Source organism: Erigeron canadensis, chromosome 7, assembly GCF_010389155.1.
Source record: "Erigeron canadensis isolate Cc75 chromosome 7, C_canadensis_v1, whole genome shotgun sequence".
Lineage (NCBI taxonomy): Eukaryota > Viridiplantae > Streptophyta > Magnoliopsida > Asterales > Asteraceae > Erigeron > Erigeron canadensis.
This window is the reverse complement of record NC_057767.1, coordinates 11,779,777-11,792,395: the sequence shown is the minus strand read 5'-3', so window position 1 is coordinate 11,792,395 and position 12,619 is coordinate 11,779,777. Positions and strand designations below refer to the sequence as shown.

The 12,619-nt window shown below is 32.9% G+C and overlaps 1 protein-coding gene across 1 annotated transcript; it reads right to left on the bottom strand.

The window, feature by feature from the left end:
* Positions 1-6,041: 6,041 nt before the first annotated feature.
* LOC122608961 lies at positions 6,042-10,344 on the bottom strand. Its single transcript, XM_043782029.1, has 5 exons — positions 10,330-10,344; positions 6,969-7,236; positions 6,779-6,875; positions 6,220-6,350; positions 6,042-6,133 (listed from the first exon to the last, which is right to left on the bottom strand). The coding sequence occupies exons 1-5, from the start codon at positions 10,342-10,344 to the stop codon at positions 6,042-6,044; spliced, it is 603 nt and encodes a 200-aa protein (XP_043637964.1).
* Between the last annotated feature and the right edge of the window lie 2,275 nt (positions 10,345-12,619).

The following is a 12,619-nucleotide window of genomic DNA, read 5'->3' as shown; positions in this document are numbered from 1 at the left end:
AGGAGTATTGGGAAAGGGTTTACAAGTACTTTGCTTCCTCTCGTTACCAAACATAATCCAGTTATTTTTTTAAAATTTAAATTTAATTTTTTTAATTACTTTTATCTTTGACTTCATCTTTACTCCATAATAATAAAGCAAACATTCCATTTGTTCTCATTTACCTTTTACTATAGTTTCAATTCCCTCTACCAAATATTTATTGATCACACGTTATTAAGGTCTAAAGACATAGTAAGAGCCCCTTTGATCCGTCTTGTTAACGTATATATTATTTTGTTATAAGTGAGTGGATGACAGCTACAGATATCCACTTACTCATTTTTTATCTGTAAATAAAGGTGGACATATGTCCTACAAAAAAATAAACACACAAGAAGTAATAATTCATACAAGAAAAGAGGAATCTTATATATTGTCTCCCTCTTATACATAATACTGGAGGCAGTGGTTACAAAAAGAACGATCACTCTCTTATAAATGAATTCACTTCTCACCATATGGGGGTGAGATATTTTGAGACCACCTCTTATTTTAAGACCAACTAGGACCATTGATTTTTGTAAACAATCATCATCTACTACGATATACAAGACTTTTTTGTAAAAACACCAAGTCTTTCCAAGGACGGGCCCACAGAAAAATCATGTGTAACTTACACATGATTTTTCTGTGGGCCCGTCCTTGGAAAGACTTGGTGTTTTTACAAAAAAGTCTTGTATATCGTAGTAGATGATGATGGTGGTAAGTTACGAAAATCAATGGTCCTTTTTTGGACTTTTTTTAGTTGGTCTCAAATTAACTTTTCCACATATATATATATATATATAGAGAGAGAGAGAGAACATGTACACTCAACGTCATACGTTACTACATCAGTCAAAAACAACAATATACATATACATGACTAATGTATCTCTTTTACATAACAAAGTGAATTACCTACATTCACTTTAATCACAAATTCACATCACATACGTGAGCGATACACACTCAACAATAAAATTGAATACATTCACTTCTCATTCTCATGACACAAAACATAAGTGAATCATATTCACTCGCTCATGCAATACATTGAGTTTGATATAATCAAATGATATTCATTATATCTTTCTAGCGCACATGAGAAATACATTTATCCCACTCTAAGACAATCATCGCTGCCTTAGGCTCGCTAAGAGCTTGTTAGGTTTGCACTGCATATTCAGGAGATGCGATGGTTGTCGCGGTCAAATCCGTATCGTCACTGGGCCAGTCAATCTAGGTTCAAACATTGGCGCCATTCGTGGGACCCGAGCAAAAAGAACTTCGTGTCTCACCAATCAACCAACAAACAAACCTGCAGATTACTAAATTTGTAAGTGCATATAAGCCACATCTTCAAATCTGTAAGTTTCATAATTTTATCTTGGGATAGGTACCTAGGAATGTAATAAACTATGCACAAATGTTTATGTTGTGTAATGAACTATATAGATGTTTATTGTATGTGATGAACTTTCAAATCTAGGTTATTGGATGTATTCGACCAATCAAAAGCGTACAAGTGGCAGCTTAGATAGTTGTCACATATACCCGGGTACATTCAATAACCGAGATTTGAAAGGTTTGCACTGCATATTCAGGAGATTTGAAAGGTTTACACTTCAAATCATCGCCGCCTTAGGCTCGCTAAGAGCTTGTTAGGTTTGCACTGCATATTCAGGAGATGCGATGGTTGTCACGGTCAAATCCGTATCGTCACTGGGCCAGTCAATCTAGGTTCAAACATTGGCGCCATCCGTGGGACCCGAGCAAAAAGAACTTCGTGTCTCACCAACCAACCAACAAACAAACCTGCAGATTACTAAATTTGTAAGTGCATATAAGCCACATCTTCAAATCTGTAAGTTTCATACTTTTATCTTGGGATATGTACCTAGGAATGTAATAAACTATGCACAAATGTTTATGTTGTGTAATGAACTACATAGATGTTTATTGTATGTAATGAACTTTCAAATCTAGGTTATTGGATGTATTCGACCAATCAAAAGCGTACAAGTGCAGCTTAGATAGTTGTCACATATACCCGGGTACATTCAATAACCGAGATTTGAAAGTTCATTACATACAATAAACATCTAAGTAGTTCATTACATAACATAAACATTCGTGCATAGTTTATTACATTACCATGTACTTATCCCTTTTATCTTTCCATGAAACTCCATAAAAGCATAACACCATGTTAGATGTTGATCAAAATATGTACATATCTGATTTCTATCATGCTCCGTATGGAGATAGTTGTTTTGTTTAAAAGTTGTACGTATAAACAAAAGCGCTCTACTATGTCAAGTTTAGTACACGTCCAGATGTTGTGGCAAAATGCCAAAAGCTAAACATAAATAAGTTGTATGCATGTATTCATAAAGCAAAAATTGTATACTACTGGACTTTTAACACAATGGAAAGCTTGTAGCTCAAAAGCATTTTACAAATCACTGTCTTAAAAGCCCCACCTCCTGGCAAAAGTCAACAGCAAAACCAAATTTTTTGATAAAAGCCAAGGTATGTAGAAATGTATAAGGGCTTTTCCTTTGGTTTTTATTTTTCTTCAAGATAATAAAGAAACAAAGCCTCTCCTTCGACTAAGCTAGGAAAAGTTATACACACTTATATATGATATATGTGTGGGATAATAGAGAGACCCGGTCATCTGGGTATCTATCTACATGTTTTTATTTGCGGACCAACCTCCAAGATTTTTTGGTCGCGAGACTGCTTCTATTCCGGCGAGGGGTGAACGTCCGGTTTTCTTTTGCTAAGGGGCAAAGGGTGGGATGAACCTTGGATGTTTTTGGCAAGTCCTTGTCCTTTCACTATTCAAGCTAACACAGGGTCTGCTTTGCTTTTTAGATATGTATGTATGTAGCCTCTAATCCCTCTTCATGTTTAGATTCCTTTATACAAAACGCTTTGATCGATGTACATTAACAACACCCAATATGGGCTATATATTAGTTTTACTGTGAAGTGTAAACAGATGTATATAGGTGGGGATTGGATGTACCCTATTTTCTTCCTTTCTCTAAAATATACAGTATATACTCGTAAATAAAAGTATAGCTGGCTTGTACAAAACATATACAGTGGCCTACGTCCCTTTTCTCTATGTAGTATGTACAAAGAAAGAGAGAGGTCACAAATATTCGTGGCTATGTGCCTATGTGGTATGTACATATACTAGATGTAGAACCCGTGTGAAAACACGGGCTAAAGTTGGAAAAAAAATTTAAATAATTAAAAAAAAATTATTAACAAATGTATGTTCTATTAAAATTTTAGAAAACTAAAATTTGGTGCTGATTTTATAAAGCACCGAAAATAGGGGTTAAATATGAAAATATTGTCTAATCCTAATCCTAAAATATCTAAAGTAATTAACCCTCACCCCCACCACAAAGTTATTGTCCCACCGGTTAGTTTTCTCTTGCCACCAACCTCTTACTCTTCTCCTTTTTCGTGAAAAAAATCAGTCAACTATGGCTGGAAAGGTATGATCTTTTGGCTTTGTATTTAGTTTTTCTTCGTTTAATGACTTTTTGTGGTTACTCATCTTTTGGATTTAATCAGTCAACAAAAAAAAGGTGATTTCTTTGTAATGTTTTTACTATTACTTCATCTGGGACCATGTGTTTTTTAGGGTTTATAAAAAAATGGTGGATTAGCTTTTAGGGGACAGGGGACCATCTTTGTATTCTGTTTTTTTGTTTTCTTTTACCATTTCGGGACCATGGACCATGTGTGCTTTTTTTTAGACAAAAAAATGTAACTTTGTATTGAAATTAATATATATATATATATATATATATAGGGGACCTTATTTTAAGAACCCTTATTTTTGTAGGAACTATAAGAACCTTTTCTAAGCTAATTATACATAAGGGTAGATTTGTACTTCAATTAATCATTTATTATCTATAATATTAAAAACAAAAAAACTCCATATTTATCTCTCGATCAGTTACAAAAAAATATTCCTCACTTTGCTCAGCATTATCACGTTTTGATGGAATTTCTATTCTCACCTCATTTCATACGGTTTACAACTCAAAACACAAAATATTAACCAAATACTCAACTAAATTCCATTCTGTACATATTAAACAGTTTTCACATGTGAATTGTTTAACCTGCTCATAAATATATAAACACTAATTTATATGTGAACAATATTTTCAAACTTAATGTCAATCAGATGTGCCCTTTAAATATAGTTTTTATAAGTTAACATAACTATTTAAATCTCTTTACACATTTATAATTTTCTTTTCGCTAATTTACTTATGAACAATTATATGAAGGCCCATCAAATATGACAATCTTATAGCCTAATCACATATGAACAAAGTAATCACACAAAGTTATCACATATATGTTGACAATATAATAACATATGAATATATTCATCATGTATGACCGAACACCAAAGATTATCGCATATGAACAAAGTCATCACATATGAACAATACTCCAAAATAGGAATTATAAGGTATCTAATTTTAAATGATCTTTTCTTAATCACCTATCTGCACTACTACTTGATCCCATTCTTAACTTCGGGCGACATGCTACGATCTTCGTTTTCATCATTAGCCTTGAATGTTCACCTGCTCACCTACATACTATTACTACCACTCTATTTCAAAAATCTCAAGTGTCATTATGCATTGACATTCACATATTAACACTATATATAAACTCTAAAAATACTGGAGACATCATACCAATATACCATAGTGTGTAACCTATACAATGACATCAAGTAATTTATAAATTAATTACCATAACACTAGTACCTAAAGCTAAAGCATTGTTCACATATGAATTTTTTAAATAAAAACGCATTCCAATTTATGTTCACACATGTTCTCTCCAATGGTTCTTCTTGCATAGTCATTGTTGAAGCGGCTGATCGACTGATGTCAACCATTTGTTACGTACGATCACTCGTTCTCACCCCTGAAAGGTTACGTGTGAACATAAACACACATCTACAAACACAATAATATCATAATTGATTAGATCAAACTAGAATTCTTATTCACCAATACACACCGAGTATAAAACATTGGAACCTAGAGTTCATGTTCGCAAATGCTAGCTAGGAGATTGATAATGGGTCTTGTGTTTATTTTTTTTCTTCTTGATTTGGGTTTTAATTAATCGTACTTATTTTTTTTGGATGATTCAGAAGTTTATAGGACGATACGATGAATTGAATTTGAGAATGAGAGGAGCTAATTTGTAGGGATTCTTTGTTAATGTTTAGATATAGATTGACATATTATTTTTAATCTGTTAAAAAGCATTTACTAATTGACCCTCATACCCTTAGCATCCGTTTCTATTGTTCATCCATTTATTAATGGATGATAATTTACAAAACTGCTATCTGATTTTATACACCATTGATCAACTAGATCTAATGGTCCTAAATGGTTCTCAGAGTTCCTACAAAATTAGAGGTTCTCATTTTAAGGACTCTCTCTCTCTCTCTCTCTCTCTATATATATATAAGTATATCTGTCATTGTCTTATTTTAACTATTATTCTATTTGTGGTCATCTGTTTTTTTTAGGGTTTATATGGTTATATTCCATTTTTAATATAATTTAGGGTTTTCTTTAAAAGTACTTCGATTTTAGCCTAAATACTTTAATATGCGGTTTTAGAGTGTTATATTGTTTTGGTTTGAGTAGGTACATGATGAGAAGTGAGATATATCCTAAACTTATGTGTTTTGTTTTATTTGTATGCATAGCTTGAATTTGAATTCCAGTTTTTGGTCAAATGTGGAGATGCTAAGCACTTGGAAAAGCAACTGGTTAGTCGTTTCTATCTTCAAAAAACTTACCATATGGTTTTTCACCAAAATATATGTATGTTATATTTTATAATATGGTATTTTCATAATGTTTTTTAGGTCATACCAAAGCTTGTAGCCAATGTCTTGCCAGAAGAAGCTATTTTTCGTATGAAATTGCTTGATATTAGGGGCAACAGACATGTTGTTTATGCTGCGCGTTTGGAGGATGGGACTTGTTTGGTTTCCGATACTTATCATTCTGAACACCAAGCATTTCTGCATACATTTTACCAAAAAACCAATCAGTGACAAAAAAAAAAAAATCAGGGCTTCAAAAGTAACAATGATTTATGTACACATACCATTCCACAGTTTCACCCTCACATGTTGTAGGATGACAATCACCATCTCATTAGTTTGAGTATTAGAAGACACATATTTATGAAATTCATCAGCAAAGTCACCCCAAAAAGTACATTTAAGCACAATACCCCTATTTAAGCAACACAAAATTAGAGTTAATATGCAGAAAACACTTCACAATTCAGTACATATGTAATCATACATATCTATATCTATATCATTCAATACTAATCATATGCATATGTAATCCTCCAGTATTGATGGTCTAAAATTTTGGTCAGACCTTCTGCAAGGAATTGTTTTTTATATGGATACTCCACATATACATTTTTTCAAAAATAAGCAGATGGGTGCATAAAATACATGAACCAAAATTTTTATGAATATTAATCATATACATATCTATTTCATTCAATACTAATCATACTATTGACAATAAATACACTTCTCATTCAATACTAATCATACATATCTATACTCATTAAATACTCATCATACATACTAATCATGTGTAGCATTAAATACTAATCATATGTAGAATAATATCAAAGAGCTTACTCCAAGTCCTGCAAATCGAATATGAGTCTTTTAGTCTCTTTAGCTTTAGTTGTCCATATGTCCAAATCACCACACCAAGCAAGCCTACCCACAACATCTATATATACAGAAATGTAGTTCATATTATGACAACTTTAACAATATATATATAGACAATTAATTTGGAAATATCTATAATAGTAACACTAACCAACTGTTTTAACTTCTGCAGCTTTGCCTTTGTTAATGTCATCAAACTTCCAGAAGTAAAACCCATAAGGATCACCACTGAATGCTTCAACAGGAGTCACAGAGGTACAACGATAAAAGTTGATCTTCTTCTTTAGACCTACAAAAGGATATAAATCACCCTGAACACCCATGCCAAATTTACGAAGAACATAAACACCATCCTCCTTAATAAGATCTTCAAAGTCTGGAATTAATTCATTCCTGACACACGCCTGAATTTGATGTCCCTAAAATCAAGCATAATACAGAATGAATTTTTATGAATATTGAACCAAGAATACATCAACCAAGATTATATGAACAAATCAAGTTACCTTCTCATCGATGAAGATATAGTCTTGCCTATAGCTTTGTCTCCACTTCTTAATACATCTAACTTTGGTGTTCGAAAAAAAATTGCCCAGGATCAAGTTGCTCAACAAAGCTTAGATTACAATTATTATTATTATTATTATTATTATTATTATTATCATTTGCCATTGTTTAGAGAAACAGATTAAGTAGAGAGAGAGAGAAAGAGAGAGTTTACAGATTTTTGGTTGTGATAATAAGGTATGAATAATCAGTTTAGGGTTATGTATATCCCATTCCTTATCCCTATGCACCATAATCCCGCTCAAAATATATATGTATAGATATATAGATTTACTCTATATGTGAGAGAATTAAAATTAAAATCAAATTTTGAATCCCATTAAGCATTTAATTAGGGATGTGATTTATGTGGTGAACTTGTACTTCCCTGCAAAGATGCTCCCTGTATTATTTGCTTTCGGCTTTCCCTCCAAAATTCATTAAACTCTCACACACATAACCCTCCAACTAACTACAATTTCCCTGCAAATATCTCCCTAGGAAACTACATATACACACATAAAAGTCAAGTCTTACACCTATATATATAGATAAACGCGTCCTACATTGACCATATACATATACATATGAAATTTTATACACTAAACACATTGTGACATAAGCCATTAGGTGTATAAGATGTGTATAATCATCTAGTGAAAGTGGCTTAAGCAATTGACACATAAGGATTAAGTGATGCAATTACCTAAGCTCCTTTAGTAGGAAAGGGAGATTCGTATTTACATCCACCTCTTACAAATATGGCCATGTAACACAATCCATGTTAAGCGTGCCTGCTACAAAAGATCCAAAGGTTTATAAAGTTAGCCTTATATTACGACGAAATCAGTCACCAAGGCTAAGCTTGCTACAAAAGCCAAAACCTGTTGAGCCTAAAACGGCTCCCAAGGCGAAAACAGCTAGGTCAATGCTTTTTAAAAAAGATAAGGTTTTCCCTCTTATTAAATTATATAAGTGTAGCTACACAGTGCAAGTATCTATGAAAAAGTGTGATTATGGATCAAGGCCTACTATACAGGTACTATTCTTTTATCAAATTTTGCTTTTGACCGAGTACATTAGCATTATTGTTTTGGTACTCCGTATATTTTTATACTTCTAATATATTTTGATCAACGACTCGGATTAATTCTCTAGCATAGTGTTGTCAGCATTAGTTTTGCATTGATATAGTGTTGTTGCAAGTATGTGGGTATATAAATATATAATATAAAGTCCAAATGTTTATGCGTGCATATTGCACTTTTAAACTTGCCTATAGACTTAGTGTGTCGATGATATTATGAAGCAATGACTCATTGTGGATAGAAAAAATAAATCATCATGTGCAAACTTGATGCTACTTATTTAGCACCCAATCAAAAAGATAAAAGTTCATCATACCATGCGTTTTAACTTTATCACCGATGAAAGCATCATTTAGTTTTCAACAAAGGTTATAAAATAATGAAGTTTGATCAAGCAACTTCATAAATAGCTGGGGATACCCCATTGGTAAAAAGCTACATGAAAGTAGTCTAGCCGTATTTTCTAGATGAGAAAAATGTATTAACATGCTCAGACGCTTTGGCACGAGAAAATACGTTTTAAAAATATGGAAGTTCAAACACCTTCTTGAAAATAGATCAAGATAAATGGGTAATCTGAATGATATTACGGAAGTCAAATGCTAAATCATGAAGAAAAAACTCTTCATTTAAGCAATTTCCAATCTAGATTATAAAAACCCAATTATCTAAAGGAAACCACATACTATTCTATGTGTAAAACCTCTCGGTGAATTTTAGCGAACGCTAAACGCTCAAGAGAATCTTCATTTTCTCATTTGTTGGATGAGAATACATACTGTTAGAGATTCAAAAAATAGTGCTTTGTTGTATTATTAGTTTATGAACTTTAATGTAACTTTAATAAGGTTGAGGGGGAGCTTTTGTAAGTTTTCCATGTAATATATAAACCCCTCAATCCTTATTACTTGTAACTTGCAAGAAACACTTAACATTTCACGGATTGAATCAAAACACACACACATCTTTCTCTCTCAAGAACACACACAAACACACACTAACCTCCATTGATGAACACCTAACTTCCGCACCGTAACACGAACTTTTCTACATTTATCATTTGGTATCAGAGCAAAACAACAATCTGTTGAAGATCCAGATCAAATACTACACAGAATCGTGTTGATTTTGTTCAATTATTCAAATTTCGTGTTCAAAACTTTCGTCTTTGTGTTTCATCAATTCTACACCAATTTCCACTCAATTCTTCTGTTTTTGTTCACAATTCCATTCTAAATCACCTCAGAAAACATCCTGTTAAATTTCATTATCCAATTCAACATATTCATCAAATTATGAAATTGTGGAAAAACCGCCAAAAGTTTGGGTTTGAATTTGAGTTGATTTGAGCTATAAATTTGTTTCTAGGGTTGTGCGCGATTAGATTCTGAGCATTTTCGCTTTTGAATCAAGTTCTAACTCTCACAAACAAGAGAGAAAATTGGAATTTTAGTGATTCTGCACGACTATTTTGTAGTTTTCTGTGTTCCTGAGAAAAATACCCTGAAACGATCTTAATTTAGATCGTTTTGATTCATTGTGTCTAAGACGATCTTCTCAAGATCGTCCTAGTGATATTTTGGCTTGAGGTGTTAAGACGATCTCATCAAGATCGTCCTAGCATCTGTTGGTTCCGTGTGAACTGTGTGTTGTGATTTGTTGTTTTGAAGTTGTTGTGATTGGGAATCACACACTTCCTGGGTAACTGATCTCTTTGAGATTGGTTTTGCTCAACTTTCCTGAATCCATAACCAAATTCTGTCCAAAATTCCAAAATTTTCGATACTTAGAATATTTTTACTCAAAGTGTTCTAAGACGATCTTTTTAAGACCGTCTTATTTTCTTGTCTAAGACGATCTCTTTCAAGACCGTCTTACCTTCCTGCCTTCCATACTTAGAATTTTTTTTCAAATCTTGTCCTAGCTTCCTTTCATCAAGACGATCTCTTTTAGATCGTTTTGTCTTCCAAAATCCAAAACCAACAAATTTTAACTCCAATTCATTGTTCATTCATTTCAATGACAACAATCAACATTGATCCATTAATGTCAACAATCAGACCTCCAATTCTTCACAAAACTTCATTTGTTCAATGGCAAAATGAATTCATGGATTTTCTTAACACAAAATCAAATGGTGTCTTTATTAAACAATCAATTCTTGAAGGTCCAGTTCAATTCAAACATCCTCATGGAATGATCCTTACCAAAGACCAACTCATAGATGAACAACAAGCAAGAAGTCAAGCTGACAAGCAAGCCAAATCCTATCTCTATCAATCTCTTTCTGATGAGATTTTTTCTTCTATTAATCATGATCATACTGCCAAAGAGATATGGGATGAATTACCAAAGTTTGCTGCTTCTGAAGATGTTAACTGCTTGATGACTTCAACAACCAGTTCTTCACAAACTACCTCACAAGCAAAACCAAGTGTGGTAGATTTCATTTCTAAAGAAGATTTCTTATCTGTCCAAACAACTGCTGATACTTTGACAAAGCAAAACCTTACTTTGAAAAACAATTTGAAAATGGCTAAACAAGAGTTTGATAAAATCAATGAAAACTTTTCTGAACTCTCAATAGCTCATGAAGCTCTCAAAGTGAATTATGATTCTTTGAAAGAAATGCATTTGTCAAGTACCAGTTCTCAAGTTGTTTCCCCCAATGCTCACTTAACTAATAAATGTCAAGACCTTGAAGAGACTGTCCATTCACTCAAGCAAACCATTGAGACTTTAAAGCTTGAGAAAACTAATGAGTGGATAAGAGCAAATGCAAGACAAGCTGATGTTGAGTTTCTCACAAATAAAATGAAAGATTTTAGACCCAACTGTGAAAAACATGAAAGACAGATTTCTGATCTAAACAGTACTTGTTTTCTCAAAGGAGTAGAAATTGATACTCTTAAAAAGGAAATTGAGGATTTGAAAGCAAATGTCTTGTTTTATCAAGAGAAAATCTATAAGATTGAACAAAATCCTCTGCTGAATTTCACTGCTTTTTACAACAAGTCAAAGATAGATAAATCAGAACTTCTTCTTGGGTTGGGATATGAGAATCCAGCACACTTGGCAAAAGCTCAAACAGAAGACCTTGGTCCTTTGTATGATGAAAACCTTCTGAGACTTGGCATGATTCAATCATTTGTTAGACCTTCTGAGAATGATTTTGAGTTAGATGATGTTGAAAGACCACAAACAAATCAAATTGGTATTGATTATGTTGCTCTAAATGATACATATAAGAAAACTCATAAAAGAACCATCTATGAGTTAGAAGAAATAGACAACATTTCAATTCCTGAAAATGATTCTCAAAAAGATTGTCTAAAACCAGTTTCAACAAGGACTTATATTTCAACTACCATATTGGAAAAAGAAATTGAAGGTTTAAAACAAAAAATTGAGTCTCAACAAAAGGTCATTGAACATTTGAAAACTCAAGATCATACTCCAAAGGTAAGTGAGACCACCCCGGTTCAAATGCTGCATGTTTTTAATTCTCCTGATTGCTCCACTCAGTCCAAAGAGTGTGAGATTTCTAACAAAGCTGTGCAGGGTGAAAGAATCTCTTCTCAAGAGATTCAAGATATGTCTTCTTCAATGTTCTCATCATTTCTCCAAATTGAAGAAAGAATTCAAGCTTTGAAAGCCAAGAATCATTCATCTGTGAAAAAGATACTTTCTTTTGATTCTCCTGTGATCACCCCAACTGACCAAAATAAAGTGAATCTAGAGCACAAGGTTGAGATTCCTAAAGATCTTAAAGCTAAAGCAAAAGCATTGATTGAAAAGATAAGAAACAAAACTGTTTCCAAACCCAAAATTCAACAAAAAGTTTCACCATTTTCTTTTCCAGATTTTTCTGTTAAAGAACTTGATAAGTTTTTGGAAACTGAACATGTTTTTGCACCTGAAGTAGAGAAAGAACTTGCAAAACTTTCACCAAAAAGGCCTAAAATTGAAACAAAGAAGGAATCTAAGTCTAAGATTGCTCCATTTTCATTTTATTCACCCAAAGGTCAGCATGCACCAGCTGTCAAAAGTAAGAAGCCCATTTCAAATACCTCAAAGAACAAGGTTAATTCTTCATCTGTATCTAGAACCACTGCTCCTAAAGTTGACTCACAATCTAGTTCTTTACCTAAGATGTCAAAGTCTAGCA